Genomic DNA, 26456 nt, shown 5'->3' on the forward strand with positions numbered 1-26456 from the left:
CAGGTTGAGACAATGAGACATTGTTCTAAAGTCTTCCAGGCATTCTCTGTCTCAGGTCACACACACCACATCTTGTCTATGGAATGCCAGCTTTAGATGTTTTATCACCAAGCCACTGTCAGCTCAAGCAAAACCCATTTCCTTAACCATACGTCCAGACTAACTATACAGGAAGCTAGAGTGGAAACCATCTCTTTAACAGTTGCCAGGTCAAGCCCTTACTCTAGTTCATAAAACAACCATTTGGTGCAAACATAACAATCTTATAATTATGCTACCACATTTGCCATGGAGCAGAGAGAAAAAATCAGTGGTTTTAAAGCTAATCTCATGTTATTCTACACATTTTCCAATGAGGTTGTTTGCTAGTTCTGTCACGTCCTGACCATAGAAAGCTTTTATTTTCTATGGTAGAGTAGGTCAGGGTGTGACGGGGGTTTTGTCTAGTTTATATTTTCTATGTTGTGTGGTTCTAGTTTCTGTATTTCTATGTTGTTTTTTGGGGGGGATGATCTCCAATTAGAGGCAGCTGGTCATTGTTGTCTCTAATTGGGGATCATATTTAGTAGCTGTTTTTTCCCACCTGGGTTTGTGGGAGATTATTTTGACTAAGTGTATGTTGCACCTCTTCGTCACGGTTTGTTGTTTTGTTTATTAGTATGGCTTGCATAGTTTCACAGTTTAAATAAAATGTGGAATGATACACATGCTGCGCCTTGGTCTCCTCATTCCGACAGACAAGTTCCTAGTTTCCTGCAATTCAAATTCTCTTTGCCTTGGCTTAGGATGTGTTTATATCCTATCTGAGAGTGGTGAGGTGGGACCCAGGTGCAGAGAAGAGACCAGATGAGGAATCAGTGGTTAAGGATAAACAAATACTTTGCTGATAACCAGTAGCCGAAGGATCACAGGAACACTGGAAAAACAATCAAATCTTAAACTCACTCAGGAAACAAACACACACAGTAAACAATTCAAGCTTCTGCAAAGGAAACACCTCTTTTAACAGGGAGATCATCATGAGTAATAGGACACACCTGAGTGTCATTAATGTCTCTAGGATGGTCTCTAATCGCCCTCTGGTGAACCAGGTGGAACTATAGAGCTTCATTCAAAATATACAGGTAAAGACAAGAGGATTCTAATATCGCATCACTCTTTGAAATTAATGGGACCAGCGTTGCTAGTTCAAAACGGCGCTAGTAGTTACCAAAAGAGCTGGTCCCATGAATTTGTTTATTTTTGAACGCTTCCGCATGGAATTACTTCATTGTCTTAACCTTCCCATCTTCAACCTAGCCATAGAGATCCTATTAAATTACAAGAGGGCCTATGTCATCAACGCTCAATGTTCCAGAATAGGATGAAAATGGCAGCCATTGTGGTCAGGGAGAAATCCAAACCAGCCTAATTGGAATGAGGTATAATCTTGATTTTACTTATGCAGGAAAATAAAAGTAAGGCATGTGAAATATCGGAAATTGGGTGATAGAATTACTGTCAACCTAAAATATTGTCAGATAATCATAAATACAGTTTCTATGGGTTTTCAACAAATTTTCTGTAAGTAGCCTCTAAAATATATGTAAACAGATCATGAATGTCTAAATAGTTGTTTTCTTGGAAAGCTGAGAGTGCTATTATATGATACAATATCAGTACTTGTTGCATTTACAACTTGTCTAAGTCCCATCATCAACTGATTTCAGACAGCGTATGGTTGTAGATTGACTGCATTGTTTAAATGGAATGTGGGCATAGTGGCAGTTAATTTGAAAAATTAATGCAATCAATTCCTATAAAAATGTCTGACTAGCTAGTTAACAAAAATACAGTGCAGATACATTCTTCAAATTCATTATTTTACACAATATCTTATCCAGGGTTGGGTAGGTTACTTTCTAACAGTTAATAATTACCTGTACAAAATTGTAATCAATAATGTGAATTTTGAACTCAGTAATGTAATCGGATTACATTCAGTTACTTTTAGATTACTTTCCCCTTAAGAGGCATTAGAAGAAGACAAAAATGTATGTTACCAATTGAACCACATCTATTACAGGATAAATCCATGTTAAAGTGTACATAGCTGGCCATATATGGATGTTAAACTTTATTTTATGGGTTGGTTATGTGTCATGTGTTCTGTAGTGACTGTTTGTTGTATGTGTGTTCTGATGTTTCATTCTCTCTCTCTCTCTCTCTCTCTCTCTCTCTCTCTCTCTCTCGGGACAGAACCTCTCTATTCTAGCAGAAGTAAAACCATCCCACCCTGACCATGCAAATCAGGGCTGCATTCAGTGAGATGAAACGTTTAGAAGATTAAAGATAGAAATGCAATGAATAAAGCTAACGATAATGATGTCTGTTCTACACAATGAATTTCTATCTGAACATTCCAGAGGTGAATGTCAATGGTTTGGTAGTGAAGTGGTGGTTTCTATATGGAGGTGAAGTTATGGTTATGGTTGTGTAGAGGAAGTGGTTTGGTGAACTATGATCCTGTCATGAGTAACCAGAGTAACATTGTCCTGGTGTGGGACTGTCTAACGCTGTGTGAGGATGTTCATTCTGTGTTCAGTGGACCAGCTTTCAATGTCATAATCTGTTGTCCCTCAACACCTGCATTAGGTCCCAGCTGCAGCAGTTCAGACTCTGTGCAGTCTGACTGAGGGAGGTTTTTGTATAGCTCTAAATCACAGTGGGAACACTGCGCCACTGTGTTTAAATCTGACAGATGTAAACTGCTGCATCTTCTGTATGAGCTCCACTGATGGTCAGGTCCCCTGCTCTACCACTGAATCGAGCTGGAAGCACTGTGTATGTCAACAGTGTAGGAGCTTCTCCTTTTCTCTGCTGATACCATGCTCTGTGACAACCTCCATCTGAATATATTGTAACTGCAGGATTGGTTGTACAGGTCAGAGTGATGGTGTCTCCTGGAGAAAATGAAACTTCACGAGGCTGAGTGACAGTATACGGGCTGCTGGATCCTGAAGACATAAATTAATACAATAATATATTCCAGATAAGGTTTAATATTTTACAATGTAAAAGTAATGCAGGTTCTGATATTGATACAGTGGATTGATATGGAAGACGCTATCGAAACGAATGATTAATATTTCCAGTTAAAGGGTTGTTAAATGTCCCAGACCTTTGAGGCAGCAGCAGATCAGTGTCCAGATGAAGATGCTGAGACATGGTTGCCGTGGTTTCTGTTGTGTTGATGGACAGATCTCAGTCATAAAGTGTGAAACTCACAGGGCTATAAACACTTCCAGAGCACTGAAGCATGAGCTGCCAATGCAAAGCACCTCCTCTATGGAAACACCCTACCTGATGAAACAATGAAGTAGTCACAGTATAATGAAGTAGTTTACCTTAATCTGTGGAAGGTCTGAAATTGACTACAGTATTTAGTTATATGTAAGTGTATTCATTCAATGGTAGTGTATTTCTATTCTATATGGCTTCCTTCCTGTACTTAGTGAGTTTGTCAGAGATATTTGACATATCCAACATTTATATTTTATAAATGTATACATATAGTTTATATTTTATAGGGAATTTAGGTAAAATGAAAAATATCAAATATCAAACCTAAATTAATTTTAAAAGTTATGACCTACACATGCTGTTTTTGACAGACAATCAGTGGTAGGGTTGAATGTGTGTTGAATGTGTGTTGTGTAGAGAGTTACTGGTGTGTGTAAAGTGCAGGAGGTTTTTGTACGGCCGTTCAATGAGTCTGTATCACTGTGGTACACTTTCGGTGGAGGCACCAAACTCATCGTTGACTGTAAGTACAAGAGATCTATCTTTTTTATAATACATTAAGGAACATTTATAAAGTCACAAAAATGGATAATTAATAAGAAATATTTGTAGTTTTAATGTACTTAATTCAGATTATTTGCAATGTTTCCATATGCTCTGATGATCATTCAAGGACAAAAACTTCATATACCAAATATCTGTAATAATAGTTTTAGTGTTTGATGTCTTTAAATACACTTAACCAGTTCAGCTTCAGTATTAAACTTTTTATATTTTAATTATAAAAGTTTAATTTCTGAACAGTAATTTAACACTGACTGTGGTGTGTTTTCAAGCTTCATAGATGTTCTTGGAGGGAAGTGAAAGAGACATTAGAAGAAATATAAATAACCTGCCATTTTCACTGACACTGTGCTATTTATACAGTATCATACTTGTTTCTTCATATTAAAGTGGTTGAACGTTCTTCAAGGTTCTTGTCCAGTTTAACCCTTACATGTCATCTCTCCTTTCCCCCTCATCCTCTCTCTCTCCTAGTGGGTGTGGTACGTCCCTCCCTGACCGTTCTACTTCCCTCCAGTGAGGAACAGGAGCGGGGGAATGTGGCCCTAGTGTGCCTGGCCAACAGGGGCTTCCCGGGGGGCTGGAAGCTGGGTTGGAGGCTGGGGGCCGGGGGGGCCTTGCAGGGCAGCCAGAGCCTGGAGGTCCTGGAGAAGGACGGTCACTACAGCTGGAGCAGCAGCCTCACTCTCCCCACTGACCAGTGGAGGAAGGCTGGCTCAGTCACCTGTGAGGCCTCCCTAAAGGACCAGACCCCCATCACTCACACGCTGGAGCCACACCACTGCTCCCAGTAGACACCCTGTACACAGAGAACACCTACCTATCTGTCATTCTATCATTCTAAATATCTATCTAGAGCTTCAGCTCTGGTCATCAACTTGGGATTCTGCATCTTTAAATCTGTACCTGTGTTTTATTGTTTCTGCTTTTAGATTGGAAATGTTAACAAAATAAAATACTTTGTATTCATGTCAAACAAGGTGTCCCTGATTTTTATTATGTAAAGAAAAATAAGTGAATATCTGTGGACTTGTGGTTGTTAAACAAAGACTAAACTGCTCTGTAACAACATGAGCATCAGAAGGTTGGTAGGGGTGAAGGAGGGTGAGGGAGGATGGGTAGTGGGTAGACCCCCTGGGGACAGTGAATATCTGGGGACAGGAGCAGAACCACATCATCTGACCATTATTTTCTAACCAGATTTTCTTTATGGAGGTAAAGTGGTGGTTATGAATATCTGGGGACAGAGGTGCTCTATTCTGGGAACCACATTATCTGACCATTGGTGGTAAAGTGGTGGTTATTTATGCTTGGTGATGTCATATAACCAGGACCTGAGTTGTGTGTTCAGTGAACCAGTGTTTCATGTCATAGTCTGTTGTTCCTCAACACCTGCATTAGGTCCCAGCTGCAGCAGTACAGTCTCTGTGCAGTTTGACTGAGGGAGGTTTTTGTATGACTCTAAATCACTGTGTGAAATGCTCTGGGGCGCCATATTGACCCATACCATAGTAATCCCCTGCATCTTCAGCTTGGACATCAGTGATTGTAAGAGTGTACTCAGTACCTGATCTACTGCCACTGAATCTAGATGGTGTTCCAGACTGAAGGGTATTTACTTTATAGATGAGGAGTTTAGGAGCCTGTCCAGGTTTCAGCAGGTACCAGCTCATATCATCATCAATACCGGTTGAACTTGCAACAGCACTGATAGACACTCTGTCTCCCAGATGAACAGACTTAGATTCATCAGCTTGATTCAGGACACGTTGTGCAGATGACGCTGAAATTGAAACAGAAAATTGTAGCTTTGTGTTGTCTTCAAAATCCAGATAAAAAGCATTGAAACCATTTTTCATATCCAAACATGTACAGGCCCATTAAAACCTGTTAAAACCAGTAGACCACAGTGAGAGATGCTGAGAGATTCTCACCCTGAATCAGGAACCCCAGGATGATCAGCATCTTCATCATCTTCATCATCATCTGTGGCTCTGAGAAGACAGACTGGACCCACTGCTGATAACACTGTAGTCTTACAGTCAGGACAGATATAATTCATGAAGTGTGAAACTCTCAGGGCTATAAACACTTCCAGAGCACTGAAGCATGAGGTGTCAATGCAAAACACCTCCTCTATGGAAACACCCTACCTCAGGACAGATGATCAAACTGTTAATGCAACACAATAATAATATTAAACAAGGAAGGAAATAGCTTACCTAAATCTGTGGAAGGCCTATAATTGACTATAAAATTTAGTTACATGTAAGTGTGTTAATTCAATACTAGTTTATTGCTATTCTAGACTTGTGCTAAAATGGCGTCTTGCTGATGTTCAGTTCAGGCCATAAAGAACGATTGAGGCCTCAGATGGATATAAGCGTTTTTGCATGGACATTGCCATTGAGGGATTCCACCATTTTGAAGTAGTCAACTAGGTGGGACTTCCTATGGGTTAAGGAGTGATCACATAATTCAGTAAATTGGCAGTAAATTGCCAACCTTGGCTTAACAAGCAAGTTCTCTGCATGCAGATGACATACTGCTCTACGTCGCAAACACTCAGAAATCCCTCCAGCCAATAATGTTTATTTTCACAGCATTCAGCTCATGGTCTGGTTACAAGATCAACTGGTCTAAATCAGCTCTACTACCTCTTAACTCAGCTATGGGAAGTGTTCAACTACCACCCATGATCCCAGTGAAGAAACAAACCACCTACTTAGACATTACATATCCCCCTCTATTCACACTACTTTCAGGAAGAACTACTTAGACATTACATATCCCCCTCTATTCACACTACTTTCAGGAAGAACTACTTAGACATTACATATCCCCCTCTATTCACACTACTTTCAGGAAGAACTACTTAGAAACCTTACAGAATATCCAGAAATACATAAAAAGATGGCCTGCTATGGCCACTTCTTTGCATGCTAGAATCTCAATTATTAAAATGAATGTCCTCCTTCATATCAATTTTATGAGTTCCATGTTACTACTGCCTCTTCCTATAGCCTATTGGTCTAAACTTGACTCTGTCATAAAGTTGTTAATTTGGGGGAGAAAGAGACCACAGATTGAATATGCAACACTACAGACAACAAAAGCATCAGGTGGACTTACTGTTTGGACCCATTATAGCATATTCAGTAAATGTGTAGAAAGCTACAGGGCTCCTGAGTGGAGCAGCGGTCTAAAGCACTGCATCTCAGTGCTAGAGGCATCACTGCAGACACCCTGGTCTGGATCCAGGCTGTATCACAACCGGGCCGTGATTGGGAGTCCCATAGGGTGGCGCACAATTGGCCCGGGTTTGGCCGGTGTAGGCCGTCATTGTAAATAAGAATTTGTTCTTTACTGACTTGCCTAGTTAAATAAATAAATACAGAGAAGCATATGAGATCTAATCTTCAATGGCATTCATACTCTCCAATATGGGGTATTCTTAGTGTGTAAGAAACCATTTATATCAGATTCTTGGTCTAAGAAGTGTATTTATACTTTCAAAGACATATTCAATGTGAATGGACTCCTCAGTTTCCAGGAAATCCACCAGTGTTTTAATGTCCCAGGTTCATAATTTAGTCTTTACCTTCAACTCCGCCCTATCCACGCCAGCCTATGGGGTCCCCTGGGGAGCAGAACTAGCAGTACACCCATTGGTCAAACTTCTAATGGACAGACACCCTTCAAAAGGAGTTGTGTCTAATATCTAAAGTCAATTAATTCTAGCAGCACAAAAACCATTAACTCTATCCACTGTATGGGGAAATGATTTTACACTTGCTGACAGACAAATAAATTGGGATAGAGTATGGAAAATACATTTGGATCATCTAGAAACCCCAATCACCAATGAATTAATAAATGTGCCATAGAACCTATCTAACACCTAAGAAAAGACATCACATGGTATTAGTCCATCACCATTATGTGAGTTCTGCACCACAGTGGACCTTGGTACTTTTCAGCATGTGCTGTGGAAATGACTGGGGGGGGGGGGGGGGGGGGGGGGGGATGAATTAGATCCAATAGGGATGTTGCTTTGTGATGACTCTGACTGGCACTTGTCAGAACTCCAACGGAGAGTGTGGTTGGCAGGAACCACAGTTGCTAAGAAAATGATTGTATAAATCTGTACCTGTGTTTTATTGTTCCTGCTTTTAGATTGGAAATGTTAACAAAATAAAATACTTTGTATTCATGTCAAACAAGGTGTCCCTGATTTTTATCATGAAATAAATATGCTCTGTAACAACATGGACATCAGAAGGTTGGTAGGGGTGAGGGAGGATGGGTAGGGGGTAGACCCCCTGGGGACAGTGAAACTCTGGGGACAGGAGCAAAACCACATCATCTTAACATTATAGACATGGGAGGGGGTTATGGGATATAGCTGTTGGTTTTGATTGTGACTAAACTATGTGGGGTATTTGAGATGAATGTGTGAGTTGTATCCAGATGTTCTGTGTGGAGGTAAAGTAGTGGTGATTTATGCTTGGTGATGTCATATAACCAGGACCTGAGTTGTGTGTTCAGTGGACCAGTGTTTCATGTCATAGTCTGTTGTTCCTCAACACCTGCAGTAGGTCCCAGCTGCAGCAGTATAGTCTCTGTGCAGTCTGACTGAGGGAGGTTTTTGTACGACTCTAAATCACTGTGTGAAACCCTCTGTGCCTCCATAATAACCCATACCATAGTAATCTCCTGCATCTTCAGCTTGGACATCAGTGATTGTTAGAGTGTACTCATTACCTGATCTACTGCCACTGAATCTAGATGGTGTTCCAGACTGAAGGGTATTTACTTTATAGATGAGGAGTTTAGGAGCCTGTCCAGGGTTCAGCAGGTACCAGCTCATGTCATCACCAATACCGGTTGAACTTGCAACAGCACTGATAGACACTCTGTCTCCCAGACGAACAGACTTCAATTCATCAGCTTGATTCAGGACACGTTGTGCAGATGACGCTGAAATTGAAATGGAGAAATTAGCTTTGAGTTGTCTTGAAAATCAACTTATAAGGCATTGAAAACATTTTCCATGGACAAACATGTACAAGCTCCTGTAAAAACCAGTAGACCACAGGGAGAATGTTGAGAGTTTCTCACCCTGAGTCAGAAACCCCAGCGTAATCAGCAGTGGAATCAGTGATATCATCTTCATCATCTTCATCATCATCTATGACTCTGAGAGGAGTGAGCAGACTGGACCCAATGCTGATAACACTGAAGTCTTAAAGTGTCAGGAGCAGTGAGGCTCAACAACTATGCAAAACAGCACTCTATTATTAATCACACACCTGCTGGGTATGAGGGAGGGAGAGAGGGAGAGAGAGAGAGAGAGAGAGAGAGAAACAAATAGAGAGAAACAGAGAGAGAGAGGGAAAGAGAGAGCGAGAGAGAGAGAAAAAGATAGAGAGAGAGAGAAAGAGCAAGAGAGACACACAGAAGGAAAAGAAAGAAACAGATAGAGAGATACTTATTTTATTATTCTTTTGCTGTTGTGAGTCGTTCCAATCTAATGGTCAACTATAGGAGGACAACTAAACTGTATATTAAAGGGTAGGTTCACCACCAAATAAAAACATGTGTTGGACATTATATTACATTGAAAGGGAGTTATGTCAAGCTGAGCCCAAATGTTATTTGATTTCAGGATGAACCTTCCACTGGTGTAACATTCTTCACATGTTAATAGCCAGGATCCAAGACTAGACCAATGGAGACAGATGATGCTTACTGGAGCCTTACTATCTACAGTAAATCTATGGCTCTGATAGTTTCAGCTTGTTGGCACCCTCTTGTGCCAGAATGGCGTCACCCTGAAGATCAGTTCAGGTTCAGAATAAATAGTTATTAGTCAAACAGTAGCAGGGTCAGGCTGTTGGTGGAATTACAGACTGGGCCTGCAAACTGTTTATTGCTTTTTGTAAATAAATAACTAGATAGGTGTACAATGACAGAACAGTATCAATATCACCAGATATTAGTAGCATATTGGTTAACTGAATTTGACTGCTGGTAATAAAAAGTGAATTTCCTTGGTTGTTACTTTAACTAGTGGGATGTACACATGCTGTCAGAGTTATCAAAAGTTAGGAGTTCTGACTGGGAAGTTTCACTTGAACAGACATGCACCATACAGACAGACAGAGGACTCATCTTTCTATTTGTGCCGTGATAGCATGGGCAATGCCATTCAGGAATTGCCACCCAGTTGAGTACTTTGACTACTTTAAAATGGCAGAAGTTTGGTGGAAGCCCTCCATGGCGCTGTCCATGCTAAAACATTATTTTAACCACTAGAGGCCTCTATCATTCTCTATGACATGATCCATCTTATGAAGCGATAAAGGTCAGCCATTTTGGTCAGGGAGTTGGTCAACCATGGTTTGCCAGAGTTGTGATAAGATATTGTTTAAAATTCTACATTTGAAGAATTTATCTGCACTGTATGTTTATTAGTTAGCTAGCCAGACAGTTTAAGAGGAATGATTGGATTAATTGTTCACAGTCACGGCTGTCGTAGAGAGGAGCGGACCAAAGTGCAGCGTGTGTGTCGTTCCACATTTTATTTACACTGTGAAACTATGCAATACGTAAATAAACTGAATGACAAAAAAACAACAAACCGTGACGCAGAGGTGAAACATACACTGACTCAAAATTAATCTCCCACAAACCCAGGTGGAACAAACACCAACTTAAGTATGACCTCCAATTAGAGACAACGATGACCAGCTGCCTCTAATTGGAGTTCATCTCAAACAAAGGCCAACATAGAAATACAAAAACTAGAACTTCCCAACATAGAAATACAAAACTAGAACATAACAACATAGAAAAACAAAACTAGAAAACCCCCGTCACGCCCTGACCTACTCTACAATAGAAAATAACAGCTTACTATGGTCAGGACGTGACATTCACATTAATTGCCAATATACCAACATTCCATTTAAAAATGCATTCAATTCACATCAATACATTGTCTGAAATCAGTAGATGATATGACTTAGACAAGTTGTACTGATATTGTATCATATAATAGAACTCTCAGCTTTCGTTTTGTTTACATATATTTTGTTTACATATATACTTTAGAGGCTATTTATGCAGAAATGTTGTATTAAACCCATATAAACTGTATTTATGACTATATGACAATATTTTAGGTTGACAGAAAATCTATTACGCAATTTCCAATACATCACACAACTTACTTTAATTTTCATGCATAAGTAAAAACAGGACTATACCTCTACTATCATTCATTCCTATTAGAATGGTTTGGATTTCTCCCTGACCACAACGACAGCATTTTCATCCCATTCTGGAACTTTGAGGGTTTATGACGTAACCCTTCTAGTAATTTAATAGGATCTCTATGGCTAGGTTGAAGATGGAAAGTTTAAGACAGTGAAGTAATTCCATGCGGAAGCGTAAACAAATTCATGGGACCATTGACAACTACTAGCGCCATGGCTAACTAGCAACGCTGGTCCCATGAATTGCAAAGAGTTATGGGATATTAGAATCCCCTTGTCTTAACGATTATAGTTTGAACCAAGCTATATGGTCACCCCCCCCCCCCCCCCCCCCCCCTCCTCAGATAGGATATAAACACATCACAACCCGTGGCATAAATGTCTAGAATTACAGGAAATTATATCAAAATGACAAATTCTCTCAGCGTCATTGCAAATTGTGTAGAATAGCATGAGATTATCTATAAACTGCAAATGTTCCTCTCTGCCCCATGGCAATATGTGTAGGATTGCAGGAAACTAACTTTAATAAATAAAACATGAATCCAGCCTTATTGCAAAATGTGTTGAATAGCATGAGATCATAAAACTGCACATTCTTCTCCCTGCCCCATGGCAATACAGTGCCTTGCAAAAGTATTCAGACCCCTTGGATTTCTTCACTTTTTATTGTATTACAAAGTGGCATTAAAATTGATTTAATATACATTTTGTTGTCAACAATCTACACAAAGTGGTAGAACATGTTTATATTTTGTAAAGATTGATACAATTTAAAAACAAAAATATAGTCGTTGCATAAGTATTCAGCTGCCTGAGCCAATACATGTTACAAACACCTTTGGCATAGATTACACCTGTGAGTCTTCTTAGGTAAGTCTCTATGAACTTTACACACCTGCATTGTGCAATATTTGTCCATTTTCCTTTTCAAAATTCTCAAAGCTCTATCAAGATGTTGTGTTATCATGGCTATACAGCAATTTTCAAAACTTGCCATAGATTTTCAATCAGATTTAAGTCAAAACTGTAACTTGGGCATTCAGGAACATTCATTGTCTTCTTGGTAACTCCAGTGTAGATTTGTCCTCGTGTTGTAGGTTCTTGTCCTGCTGAAAGGTGAATTCCTCTCCCAGTCTCTGGTGTAAAGCAGACTGAAGCAGGTTTTCCTAAAGGATTTTACCTGTCCTTATCTCCATTCCGCTTCTCTGTATCCTGAAAACCCCCCCAGTATTTGTCAATGTCAAGCATCCCCATACCATGATGCAGCCACCACCATGCTTGAAAATAAGGAGGCAGTTACTCAGTGATGTGTTGGATTTGCTCCAAACATAAGGCTATGCATTTAGGCCAAAAAGTGTATTCCTTTGGTGTGTTCTTTTTGCAGTGTTACTATAGTGCCTTGTTGCATACAAGATGCATGTTTTGAAATATTTTTATTGTCTATATTTGTATTCTTCTTTTCACTCTGTCATTTAGGTCATTATTGTGGAGTCACTACAATGTTGTTGATCCATCCTCAGTTTTCTCCCGTCAAAGCCACTGAACTCTGTCACTGTTGTAAAACCACCAATTTCCTCATGGTAAAATCCCTGAGCAGTTTCCTTCCTGTCCTGCAGCTCAGTTCAGGATAAACTGGTTGACTGGATCTTTGAGGTGTCTGGGTGGTTTAATACATCATCCACAGCATCATTATTAATTTGACCATGCTTAAAGAGATATTCAATGTCTGATTTGTTATTGTTACCCATCTACCAATCACTGCCCTTCTTCATGAGGCTTTAGAAAAAATCCCTGGTCTTTGCAGTTGAATCTGTGCATTAAATTCAAGACTTGACTGAGTGGCCTTGCAGATGGGAGTCAGGTAGCCTGGCACTTTAAACTATTGGGCCATTAACTGAAAGGTTGCTGGTTCAAATCCCCTATCTGACTAGGTGAAAATTCTGTCAATGTGCCCTTGTGCAAGGCACTTAACCCTAATTGCTCCTGTAAGTCACTCTGGATACGAGGGACAGAGGAAGGGATAGTAATTCCAAGTTCTTGTCAACTCCTATTATGTAACACAGAGTGAGTCCATGTATCTTATTATGTGATTTGTTAAGCCAGATTTTACTCCTGAACTAATTGTGAAGAAATCCAAGGGTCTGAATACTTTCTGTGGCGCTGTATGTGTAGAATTGCAGGAAATTAGCTTTAAAACAGCAACATTTCCTCTCTTCATTATTGCACATTGTGTAGAATTGTAGGAAGGTAGCCCCCACCTCCCCTTGACGAGGGCCTGCCAAACTACGGTACGTCACCACCTCTGACCTTTTAACCTTTGAACTCAACCAGTCTGGCTGACTTCCGGTGCCCAACCCTTTCCACACCACACCACAAGACTAGTGAACTGACTTGTCTCCCCAGATGACCTGTGACTGATATCTGATCTCTGATTTGATATTTGACCTCTGCCAGTCTGTCTGGTGTCCACTGTCCAACCTCCTCTGTTCTAGCTCTGGTACCGTGTTAAGGATGTTAAGGATGGGGGAACATCTGGGGAGTGTACTGCTCTATTCTGGGAGAGGGGCCACGCAAATCTAAGTTTCTGTTTCACAGCACTCTCTCTCTGTCACATACACATGAAAACACACACACACACACACACACACACACACACACACACACACACACACACACACACACACACACACACACACACACACACACACACACACACACACACACACACACACACACACACACATACACATACACACACACACACACACACACACACACACACACACACACATATTCACACTATTCTGCTCCCCTGAAGTGTTGGCCAGCTGTGCATGTAGAGGCACACCAATACTTATGATTTTTTTGCTACACACAATTTTATGTTGACATGATACAGATTATTCATCCTCTATGGGACTATTTCACCGGCATCTTCCTGAAATAGAGGACATTTGTAGACATGGGAGGAAGGGAGGGTTATGAAACTAGTTTGTAACCATTATTTCTGTGAGTTAGTAAAGTGGTTATACTTTGTGATGTCATATAACAAGACCCTTAGTTCTGTGTTCAATGGACCAGTGATGTTTGTCATTTTGTACAGCAGGTTTTTGTACGGCTGTAAATCACTGTGTGATCACACCACTGTGACGACTCTGACAGTAGTAAACTGCAGCATCTTCAGCCTGGACTCCACTGATGGTCAGAGTGAAGTCCCTCTCAGACCCACTGCCACTGAATCTAGCAGGAATCCCATCTAGCAGTTTCTTTACATATCTTATCAGGAGTTTGGGAGCTTCTCCAGGTCTCTGTTGATACCAGGACAAGGCTTCATCTCCATCACTGTATTTGTACACTTTAGGGTTGGTTGTACAGGTCAGAGTGACGGGGTCTCCTGGAGAAAATGTCACTACAGGAGGCTGAGTCACAGTCATCTGACCTCTGGATCCTGAAGAGGAAAAATATGAATTGATCAACGAGTATAAATAACAGATCATTGAGATCCATTTCAATGATTATACAAGGCACTCAACAATATGTATTTTTCCATTGTAAGAGTTATAAAACAACAGACCTTTGAGGCAGCAGCAGATCAGTGTCCAGATGAAGATGGTGATCAGAGTCATGGTTGTCCTGGTTTCTGTTGTGTTGAAGGACAGATCTCAGTCCTGCAGTGTGAAACTCTCAGGGCTATAAACACTTCCAGACCACTGAAGCATGAGCTGCCAATGCAAAGCACCTCCTCTATGGAAACACCCTACCTCAGGACAGAATAATAAACTGCAAATAATGATCATGTGAAATGATTTATATTTCTGTTGTTGACAGTAAAATGCCACAATTGTCAATATTGATATTTGTCGTAAATGACAATGTTTCACTCTGCCATATGCGTTATGATAACATATGACATCATTGACTGAAAAAACATTTTGCAGTGAATTTGGGTGAAGAGACCTTAAGGAGGCTCAAGTCAGAGACTTCATTAATCAGTATACTATATAGGTACATGACGTGCTTAATTATTGTGGTTGTCTCATCTAGTTACCTTAAGATGAATGCACATAGATTCTCTGGATGAGAATGTTTGCTAACTGACTCAAATGTCATGTAAATGTAAATGATAAAACATGAGTATTACTTGCTATAATATTTCCTATGTAAAGAGTGTAAAATAGTGTAATTGTACGTAAAGCTGTGTTATGCTTTATGAGTATTGTAAAGCTCTACAAAGCTGTGTGGAGCTATATGAGTGGTTCTGTTAGTGCAGAATGTGCTCACTCTTGTGTGAAGGAGGTTTTTGTAAAGCGTCTTAACTAGACTGTATCACTGTGGAACACGTTCGGTGGAGGAACCAAACTGCTGCTGAAAAGTAAGTGTTTTGTCCTTTACTACTTCTTACAAAACACTACAGAATATAGAAATACTGAACACCAGATATTTTAAGACTCGAACTCTGTAAAGGAAACCCCAATATTAGTATTTATTTTAGAATGAAAACTGTTAGCTACAGTCTGTGGGAGACTTTCAGTTGTGGATCCAAGCAACCTGTCTTTGAGCAAGTTATACAAACGTTAAGTTCTCTGCTATGACACGTGAATTACACAGTGAATGTTGTTAGTATAACAACAAACCTTCTGGTTCCTTTTACTGTCTGATATTATTGTGAAGTGGACTGACTTTAAATTGGGCAATCTGTGATTGCTACATACATTTTGGGACTTTTAAATTAATTATATATACCTTTTGATTCTTGAGGCATATATAAATATTTTTTATATATGCCTCATGAGCTTAGTTCAACTGCCATACTCTTATCAGAACCCTAAATAGAATCATGTTTTACTAAATTGTTTGTGAACAATGTAATACTCTAGCTTCAAAACGTGGTTGAAATTACAATGTGTAACTTATTGATGGTCAGTCCTTTCATCCATAGTTCTGTCTATGAACTTGAGAGAGGTTCAATTTCTCCAGCCCCATCCCTCAGCTGTTTACCAAAAACAATGGCGGGGTGCCCACTTTCTTGTTGTTTTAACAGCAGACTGCCCTTTAAACGCCACAAACGCTTTATTGAAGTAAGGGACACGGAAGGTGCACCACAACACAGTATAAAGTTACTTAATATCTACTTTTAGCAGTGTTATTGAGCGATAAGATCCTTAATGAATGGGGTCTTTGTCCCTAGTACAGCAAATATAAATGAAAATACATGGATAAATAAAAACTCAGCAACAGTGATGTACTTTATTGTGCATTGGTGTATTTGTTGTTGAGTTGTGAGGTGTTGTGTTCTCTGTGAACCTTAAGTTATATACTTTATAGAGCACTCTATTTCTCTCTCCTCTGGAATGTAATATTAAAACGTTCTCTTCTCTCCAGCTGGTCCTACTGTCAGTCCCACAGTGTCTCTGCTCCCCCCCTCCTCTGAGCAGCTCTCTGGGGGCTCTGCCTCACTGGCCTGCCTGCTGACTGGCTACTCCCCTCAGGGGGCGCTGGTGAGCTGGGAGGTGGACGGGCTGGAGGTGAGCCAGGGGGTCGTGACCAGTCCAGAAGAAGAGAAGGAAGGCCTTTACAGACGCAGCAGCACCCTGACCCTGAGCAAGGCAGGCTGGGAGCAGGGAGAGCTCTACACCTGCAGGGTCTCCCACTTCCAACACACCCAGGCCTCCCCCCTTCGTAGGAGCCAGTGTCTGGGCTAGGGCCTACTGGAGGAGGCCCACAACAGGAGAGCTCTGTCTGGGGAAGCAGGAGTAGTCGAGGCTCTGGTCTGGTCTGAGGCCTGGTTGGAGCAGTAGTAGTGTGTTAGAGTGTTAGAGTAGTTTACTGAGTAAACTCTAGTACTGCTGAAGAGTTGACAACATGGGTAGTAATGTGTATTGTATAGAGTACAGGAGGCTTCTGTGTGTTCTGTACTCAGACTGTTACTGTGATGTTGCTGTCTGCCTCAGTTCTAATAAAGTTGGATTAGGAAAATAACATGATGGATTAGTTGACTCATTTATTTACTGTGACAACAAATGGAAATGTAGCTACAGCTAGGTCTAATTCTATGTCAGATCTATATTTCTCTTCCTAATGTGAGTAAGCTACAGTATGACATCTGTCCTGTAGTGACTATTTGTTGAATGTGTGCTGCTGTTTCAATCTCTCTCTCTCTCTCTCTCTCGCTCTCTCTCTCTCTCTCTCTCTCTCACTCTCTCTTTCTGTCTCTCTCTTTCTGTCTCTCTCTTTCTGTCTCTCTCTCTCTCACTCTCTCTTTCTGTCTCTCTCTCTCTTTCTCTCTCTCTCTCTCTCTCTCTCTCTCTCTCTGTCTTTCTGTCTCTCTCTTTCTGTCTCTCTCTCTCTCTCTCTCTCTCTGTCTCTCTGTCTCTCTCTCCGACCCCCTGGGGACAGAACCTTTCTATTCTAGCAGAAGTAAAACCATCCCACCCTGACCATGCAAATCAGGGCTGCATTCAGTGAGATGAAACGTTTAGAACATTAAAGATAGAAATACAATGAATAGAAATAACACTCAAAATTGACAAATAATGATGTCTGTTCTATTAGACACAACTAATTAATTCTAGTAGCACAAAAACCATTAACTCTATCCACTGTATGGGGAAATGATTTTACACTTGCTGACAGACAAATAAATTGGGATAGAGTATGGAAAATACATTTGGATCATCTAGAAACCCCAATCACCAATGAATTAATAAATGTGCCATAGAACCTATCTAACACCTAAGAAAAGACATCACATGGTATTAGTACATCACCATTATGTGAGTTCTGCACCACAGTGGACCTTGGTACTTTTCAGCATGTGCTGTGGAAATGACTGGGGGGGGGGGGGGGATGAATTAGATCCAATAGGGATGTTGCTTTGTGATGACTCTGATTGGCACTTGTCAGAACTCCAACGGAGAGTGTGGTTGGCAGGAACCACAGTTGCTAAGACAATGATTGTATAAAGGTGGATTCCACCTCATCAGTTACCATTGCAACAATGGCTGCTCACATTTAAGGAAACGTAAATGTACTTATGGAGCTCTCCACGGCCAGGATCCACAGGGACAAGGTGTCCACTCTGGACACATGGAAAAAATAAGCAGGGGATATTTCAGAACCGTTAACCAACGGGCCTTTACATCCAGGAATGTGTATCAATATTTTGTCACTATTTCTTTGACTATATGATGTATTGTTCAGTAGATTTACTATGTAATATAAATGTATTTGTTTTTATCTCATGATTTATTTGACATGCCATCAGATTGCTGGTGGGTTGTGGGGGGGAATGAAAAAAATCTATCTATAAATGTATGAATCTGTCACGTCCTGACCAGCAGGTGGAGTAGGTGTATACATTTTGGTCAGGGCGTGGCAGAAGAAGTTGTGTTTTCTATGTTCTGTCTAGGTTGGGTGTTTCTATGTAGAGTTAATTGGGGTGAACTTCCAATTGAAGGCAGCTGTGTGGTGTTGCCTTTGATTGGAAGTCCTATATTAGTTGGGTGTGTTTGTCTATGTGTTTGTGGGGAATTGTTTGTGAGCCCTGCTTGTTGAGCCTGCCAAACTGTTGTTAGTCGTGAGTATTGGTTTGTTTTTTCTGTGGATGCTTTACTCCTTTTTTGTGAATTAAAAGAATGAGTATCCATATACCTGCTGCATTTTGGTCTTCCCTTCAACACAACGATGAATTTCATGACAGAATCCTATGAATTGTTATAAAAACTTAATGTAAAAAAACTAGGTGGCAACAAAATAGTTTTCTGATCGGTTGTATCTTAATCACACTCCTCCCACTAGCTCTTTCTCTTCGCCTGGAACCATATGCCCAGCAGCTTGTAGGAGAGCACGGATAATACGACAAACTTTAACCAAACTAAATATTCAACCTTTATTTGTATTTTTTTACCCCGCTTTTTCTCCCCAATTTCATCATATCCAATCTCGATCTTGTCTCATCGCTGCAAATCCCCAACGGGCTCGGGAGAGGCGAAGTTCGAGTCATGCGTCCCCCGAAACATGACCCGACAAACCACACTCCTTAACACCTGCCAGCTTAACCAATGTGTTGGCGGAAACACCATTCAGCTGTTGACCGAAGTCAGTCTGCAGGCGCCCAGCCCGCCACAAGGAGTCGCTAGAGGAGCCAAGTAAAGCCCCCCCTGGCCAAACCCTCCCTAACCTGGAAGATGCTGGGCCAATTGTGTCCCCCCTATGGGACTCCCGGTCGGTTGTGACACAGCATGGTATTGAACCTGGGCCTGTAGTGACGCTTGTTTTATCGCTTGTTTACTTGACGATAACATTTTGGTTTGATTTGTGTTTGTGTAGGCTACACAGTCGAAAATCAACATGTTCAACATGGCGCCACCACAACAATGTTTGCCCAACTTCATAACCACTATGAGGCTTTTCTTAATGTCAATAACGATGTGACACATCTCCTAGTTACGGGATACAGAGAAAATCCATTGCTTCAGACTCCAGTGGTTTAAGGAATGGCAATGTGCTGTAGTGCCCTAAACTTACTGGCATAGAGGCAAGGTGCAACCTTTCATATCTTACCAGTGACCTTGCTAGGTCAGACATACTTATAAATGTGTTGTAAATGAGAACTTGTTCTCAACTGGCCTACCTGGTTAAATAAAGGTGAAATAAAAATAATGTAAAAAATACAGTGGCTCTGAAAGTATTCACCCCCCCTTGGCATTTTTCCTATTTTATTCCCTTACAACCTGGAATTAAAATAGATTTTGGGGGGGTTTTATCATTTGACTTAGACAACATGCCTAACACTTTGAAGATGCAACATATATTTTTTATTGTGAAACAAACAAGAAATAAGACAAAAAAACGGAAACCTTGAATGTGCGTAACTATCACCCCCCAAAGTCAATACTTTGTTGAGCAACCTTTTGCAGCAATTACAGCTGCAAATATCTTGGGGAATGTCTCTATAAGCTTGGTTCATGTAGCCACTGGGATTTTTGCCCGTTCAAGGCAAAACTGCTCCAGCTCCTTCAAGTTGGATGGGTTCCGCTGGTGTACAGCAATCTTTAAGTCATTCCACAGATTTTCAACTGGATTGAGGTCTGGGCTTTCCAAGACATTTTCATGTTTTCCCTTAAACCACTCGAGTGTTGTTCTGCCCCTGAACAAGGCAGTTAACCCACTGTTCCTATGCTGTCATTGAAAATAAGAATTTGTTCTTAACTGACTTGCCTAGATAAATAAAGGTAACGAAAGACTGAAACAAGTTTCCCTCAAGAATTTCCCTGTATTTAGCACCATTTAACATTCCTTCAATTCTGATCAGTTTCCCAGTCCCTGCTGATGAAACAAATCCCCACAGCATGATGATGCTTCACTGGGGGTTAGAGTGATGAGAGGTGTTGGGTTTGCACCAGACAGTGTTTTCCTTGATGGCCATAAAGCTCCATTTTAGTCTCATCTGACACGAGTACCTTCTTCCATATGTTTGGCGAGTCTCCCACATGCCTTTTGGCAAATACCAAATGTGTTTTCTTATTTCTTTCTTTAAGCAATGGCTTTTTTCCGGCCTCTCTTCCGTAAAGCCCAGCTCTGTGTAGTGTACGGTTTAAAGTGGTCCTATGGACAGATACTCCAATCTCCGCTGTCGAGCTTTGCAGCTCCTTCAGGGTTATCTTTGGTCTCTTTGTTGCCTCTCTGATTAATGCCTTCCTTGCCTGGTCCGTGAGTTTTGGTGGGCAGCCCTCTCTTGGCAGGTTTGTTGTGGTGCCATATCCTTTCAATTTTTAAATAATGGATTCAATGGTTCTCCGTGGGATGTTCAAAGTTTCAGATATTTCTTTATAACCTAACCCTGATCTGTACTTCTCCACAACGTTGTCCCTGACCTGTTTGGAGAGCTCCTTGGTCTTCATGGTGCCACTTGCTTGGTGGTGCCCTTTGCTTAGTGGTGTTGCAGACTCTGGGGCCTTTCAGAACAGATGTATATATACTGAGATCATGTGACAGATCATGTGACACTTACAGTGGGGGGAAAAAAGTATTTGATCCCCTGCTGATTTTGTACATCTGCCCACTTACAAAGAAATGATCAGTCTATAATTTTAATAATAGGTTTATTTGAACAGTGAGAGACAGAATAACAACAAAAAAATCCAGAAAAACGCATGTCAAAAATGTTATAAAATGATTTGCATTTTAATGAGGGAAATAAGTATTTGACCCCTCTGCAAAACATGACTTAGTCATTGGTGGCCAAACCCTTGTTGGCAATCACAGAGGTCAGACATTTCTTGTAGATGGCCACCAGGTTTGCACACATCTCAGGAGGGATTTTGTCCCACTCCTCTTTGCAGATCTTCTCCAAGTCATTAACGTTTCGAGGTTGACGTTTGGCAACTCGAACCTTCAGCTCCCTCCACAGATTTTCTATGGGATTAAGGTCTGGAGACTGGCTAGGCCACTCCAGGACCATAATGTGCTTCTTCTTGAGCCACTCCTTTGTTGCCTTGGCCGTGTGTTTTGGGTCATTGTCATGCTGGAATACCCATCCACGACCCATTTTCAATGCCCTGGCGGAGGGAAGGAGGTTCTCACCCAAGATTTGACGGTACATGGCCCCGTCCATCGTCCTTTTGATGCTTTGAAGTTGTCCTGTCCCCTTAGCAGAAAAACACCCCCAAAGCATAATGTTTCCACCTCCATGTTTGAAGGTGGAGATGGTGTTCCTCCTCCTCCAAACACAGCGAGTTGAGTTGATGTCAAAAAGCTCAATTTTGGTCTCATCTGACCACAACACTTTCACCAGTTGTCCTCTGAGTCATTCATTGGCAGACTTCAGACGGGCATGTATATGTATTCTTGAGCAGGGGGACCTTGCGGGCGCTGCAAGATTTCAGTCCTTCACGGCGTAGTGTTACCAATTGTTTTCTTGGTGACTATGGTCCCAGCTGCCTTGAGATCATTGACAAGATCCTCCATATTGAAAATGATAGACTGATCCTTTCTTTGTAATTGGGCAAACGTACAAAATCTTGCCAGGAAAATAGAATATGCATTTTATTAGTAGATTTGGATAGAAAACACTCTGAAATTTCTAAAACTGTTTGAATGGTGTCTGTGAGTATGACAGAACTAATATGGCAGGCAAAAACCTGAGACAATTTCAACCAGGAAGTGGAAGGTCTGAGAATTGTAGTTCTACTTTTGAATCCCTAGAGAAACTGCAAATACTTAGGGGTCACGTTGCACTTCCTAAGGCTTCCATTGGCTGTCAACAGCCCTCAGAAAGTTGTTTCATCCGTATCCAGTAACCGGGCAGAATATAGGAGCTCAGTTACTGAGTGGCCTGCCTGGCAACAAAGGGATTGGAAATAAGCAGTCACGCGAGCGCGGCTTTCCTTATTTTTCTTCTGAAATGAATACGCTATTGTCCGGTTGGAATATTATCGCAATTCTAATACCGTAAAGATTGATCGTAAACAACGTTTGACATGCTTCTAAGTACGGTAATGGAACATTTAGACTTTTTGTGTCAGAAATTACGCTCGCGCGTTATGCATTTGGATAGTGACCTGAACGCACGAACAAAACGGAGGTATTTGGACAAAAATATGGATTATTTGGAACAAAACAACATTTCTTGTGGAAGTAGCAATCCTGGGAATGCATTCTGACGAAGATCAGCAAAGGTAATACAATATTTCTAATACTAATTCTGAGTTTAGGTTGCCCCGAACTTGGCAGGTGTCTGAATAGCTCGCCGTGATGGCTGAGCTATGTACTCAGAATATTGAAAAATGTGCTTTCGCCGAAAAGCTATTTTGAAATCTGACACAGCGGTTGCATAAAGGACTACTGTATCTATAATTCTTAAAATAATTTTTATGTATTTTGTCAACGTTTATGATGAGTATTTCTGTAATATTTGTGCTCATTCACCGGAAGTTCTGGAGGCTAAACATTTTCTGCAATTTTCTGAACATCACGCGCCAATGTAAAATGCTGTTTTTGGATATAAATATGAACTTTATCCAACAAAACATACATGTATTGTGTAACATGATGTCCTAGGAGTGTCATCTGATGAAGATCGTCAAAGGTTTGTGCTTCATTTAGCTGTGTTTTCGGTTTTTGTGACAGATCTCCTTACTTGGAAAATGGCTGTGTGGTTTTTTTTGTCTATGTACTCTCTCTCCTAACATAATCTAATGTTTTGCTTCGCTGTAAAGCCTTTTTGAAATCGGACAATGTGGTTACATTAAGGAGAAGTGTATCTTTAAAATGGTGTAAAATAGTCGTATGTTTGAGAAATTGAAAGTATTCGATTATTGCTGTTTTGAATTTCGCGCCATGCTATCTTGTCAAACAATCCCGTTAACGGGATCCTATCTCGAAGGGGTCCCCAAGAAGTTAAACACACAAAAACAGTTAAGCAGCATTGTTAAACATTTTATATTGTAAGCATGTAAGTTTCATTTCTGTACTGTACTTTAACACATCACTGACTGTAGTGTGTGGTCATGCTTCATCAATGATATTGGAGGGAAGTAAAAGACTTTGTAATAAATATTTATAGATAACTTGCCATGTTCACAGACTATATTATACAATACGAATATCATATTTGTATCTTCATATTAAAGTTGTTGAAAGTTCTTCAAGGTTCTTGTCCAGTTTAACCCTTACATGTCATCTCTCCTTTCCCCCTCATCCTCTCTCTCCTAGTGGGTGTGGTACCTCCCTCCCTGACCGTTCTACTTCCCTCCAGTGAGGAGCAGGACCAGGGGAATGTGGCCCTAGTGTGCCTGGCCCACAGGGGCTTCCCGGGTGGCTGTAAGCTGGGTTGGAGGCTGGGGGCCAGGGGGGCCTTGCAGGGCAGCCAGAGCCTGGAGGTCCTGGAGAAGGACGGTCACTACAGCTGGAGCAGCAGCCTCACTCTCCCCACTGACCAGTGGAGGAAGTCTGGCTCAGTCACCTGTGAGGCCTCCCTAAAGGACCAGACCCCCATCACTCACACACTGGAGCCACACCACTGCTCCCAGTAGACACCCTGTACACAGAGAACACCTACCTATCTGTCATTCTATCATTCTAAATATCTATCTAGAGCTTCAGCTCTGGTCATCAACTTGGGATTCTGCATCTTTAAATCTGTACCTGTGTTTTATTGTTTCTGCTTTTAGATTGGAAATGTTAACAAAATAAAAGACTTTGTATTCATGTCAAACAAGGTGTCCCTGGTTTTTATTATGTAAAGAAATAGAAGTGAATATCTGTGGACTTGTGGTTGTTAAACAAAGACTAAACTGCTCTGTAACAACATGAACATCAGAAGGTTGGTAGGGGTGAGGGAGGATGGGTAGTGGGTAGACCCCCTGGGGACAGTGAATATCTGGGGACAGGAGCAGAACCACATCATCTTACCATTATAAACATGGGAGGGGGTTATGGGATATAGCTGTTGGTTTTGATTGTGACTATATTTGGTGAATTTGAGATGAATTTGTGAGTTGTAACCAGATGTCCTGACCATTGGTGGTAAAGTAGTGTTTTTTTATGACCAGGACCTTAGTTGTGTGTTCAGTGAACCAGTGTTTCATATCATAGTCTGTTGTTCCTCAACACCTGCAGTAGGTCCCAGCTGCAGCAGTACAGTCTCTGTGCAGTCTGACTGAGGGAGATTTTTGTACGACTCTAAATCACTGTGTGAACACTGGGCCTCTATATTCACCCATACCATAGTAATCTCCTGCATCTTCAGCTTGGACATCAGTGATTGTTAGAGTGTACTCAGTACCTGATCTACTGCCACTGAATCTAGATGGTGTTCCAGACTGAAGGGTTTTTACTTTATAGATGAGGAGTTTAGGAGCCTGTCCAGGTTTCAGCAGGTACCAGCTCATGTCATCACCAATGCCTGAACCTCCTGTAGCACTGAGAGACACAGTCTTTCCCAGACCAACAGACTTTGATTCATCAGCTTGATTCAGGAACTTATTTGCAGATGACTCTGAAATGAAACAGTGTATAACAATTTTGGATAAGTCACAATAATCTAAATAAAGGCATCGGAAAGTTGTACAAACAGTAGCAAACTACTGTACTCAAATCTTCTCTGTTTCTTAACAGATGCTGTCCTAATACGACGGTTCAGAAAGGTCAGAGACATTCTCACCCCGAGTCAGGAACCCCAGCGTGATCAGCAGTGGAATCAGTGATATCATCATCCTCATCTTCATCATCATCATGTGCATCTGAGAAGACTGAACAGACTGAACCCAATGCTGCTAACACTGAAGTCTTAAAGTGTCTGGACCAGTGAGATCTCAACAGGTATGCAAAACACCACTCTATAGGCTGCTGGGTGTGTGACACAGAGAAAGGGAAAGGAGAGAGAGAGAGACAGAGAGGAAGACAGAGAGAGACAAAGAGAAAGACAGAGAGTGAGAGAGTGACAAATAACTTTCATATCTGTTATTTTGCTGTTAGCCGTGAGTCATTCCATCCTAAGGGGAATTTCAATCAAAGGATGATAACTATAGAGACATAGGCACACCCCAAAATCAAAGTTTGTCAGACATTATTATATTATACCTCCATTATACCTACATAGTCTTATGTAAAGCTGAGTCCAAATTCCATTTCATTTCAGGATGAACCTCACACTGGTATACCATTCCTCAAATGTTAATAGTCTGAATCGAAGACTTCACAAAATGTTAAGGTACCTGTTTATCAATGGCTCGGATATTTGCAGGTTGATGGCGCCCTCTTGTGGTAAAGGGGTGTCATGCTGAAGTTCAGTTCAGACCATAGAGTATGATAGCGAATTCTAGATGGAGAAAACCAGTTTCTGCGTAGGGAAGATCTCAATTGAATACTCATCATGTCCTCTCTCCTCGCCTCCTTCTCAAAACCCATTGGAGGAGAAGGTCAGAGGGGAGGGACCTCTGGTTTTTCTTCCAATGGGTTTTGAGAAGGAGACGAAGAGGGAGGAGAGAGGACTCAACAGGGTGGGGAATCCTAAGGGTTAGCGAAAGATCAAATAATTCCATCCAGGTCATCAGGAGGGATCAGCCATTGAAATATACTCGGGAGCAAACATTCAATAACTGCAGGTGGTAGTAAATCGCCTACCTGTTCAAACAACACAGTCTAGGTGTACAGGCTGTACACACTTTATCAGTCTCTCATTCACAGTTTGACAAGCACTTGATAATGCTTTGAATTTCACGGCAGCATCCCCTTTGTGTGGCCGTAAAGCCCCCCCCAAAAAATCCATGCCTTTTGCGGCCATTGGCCATTGTGTCCTTGGCCCGGAGTGCTGCGTTGTGCCCT

The 26456-nt window shown here is 41.1% G+C and overlaps 5 gene segments (V, D, J or C); 3 read left to right on the forward strand and 2 right to left on the reverse strand.

Annotated features, from left to right (window-relative positions):
- Positions 1–3472: 3472 nt before the first annotated feature.
- LOC115179249 (Ig lambda-2 chain C region-like) lies at positions 3473–4825 on the forward strand. The segment is given in 3 exon segments: positions 3473–3493; positions 3700–3805; positions 4321–4825. Coding segments are annotated over 3 exon segments (447 nt in total).
- Positions 4826–14254: 9429 nt separating this feature from the next.
- LOC115179250 (immunoglobulin kappa variable 1-39-like) lies at positions 14255–14755 on the reverse strand. The segment is given in 2 exon segments: positions 14255–14577; positions 14704–14755. Coding segments are annotated over 2 exon segments (375 nt in total).
- A 1539-nt stretch (positions 14756–16294) lies between these two features.
- On the forward strand, positions 16295–17113 carry LOC115179251 (Ig lambda-1 chain C region-like). The segment is given in 2 exon segments: positions 16295–16316; positions 16512–17113. Coding segments are annotated over 2 exon segments (342 nt in total).
- An 895-nt stretch (positions 17114–18008) lies between these two features.
- On the forward strand, positions 18009–24163 carry LOC115179252 (Ig lambda-2 chain C region-like). The segment is given in 2 exon segments: positions 18009–18051; positions 23844–24163. Coding segments are annotated over 2 exon segments (363 nt in total).
- Positions 24164–24817: 654 nt separating this feature from the next.
- LOC115179468 (Ig kappa chain V region 3381-like) lies at positions 24818–25502 on the reverse strand. The segment is given in 2 exon segments: positions 24818–25128; positions 25294–25502. Coding segments are annotated over 2 exon segments (390 nt in total).
- Between the last annotated feature and the right edge of the window lie 954 nt (positions 25503–26456).

The sequence above is a fragment of the Salmo trutta genome, chromosome 39 (assembly GCF_901001165.1).
Source record: "Salmo trutta chromosome 39, fSalTru1.1, whole genome shotgun sequence".
In the NCBI taxonomy this organism is placed as follows: domain Eukaryota; kingdom Metazoa; phylum Chordata; class Actinopteri; order Salmoniformes; family Salmonidae; genus Salmo; species Salmo trutta.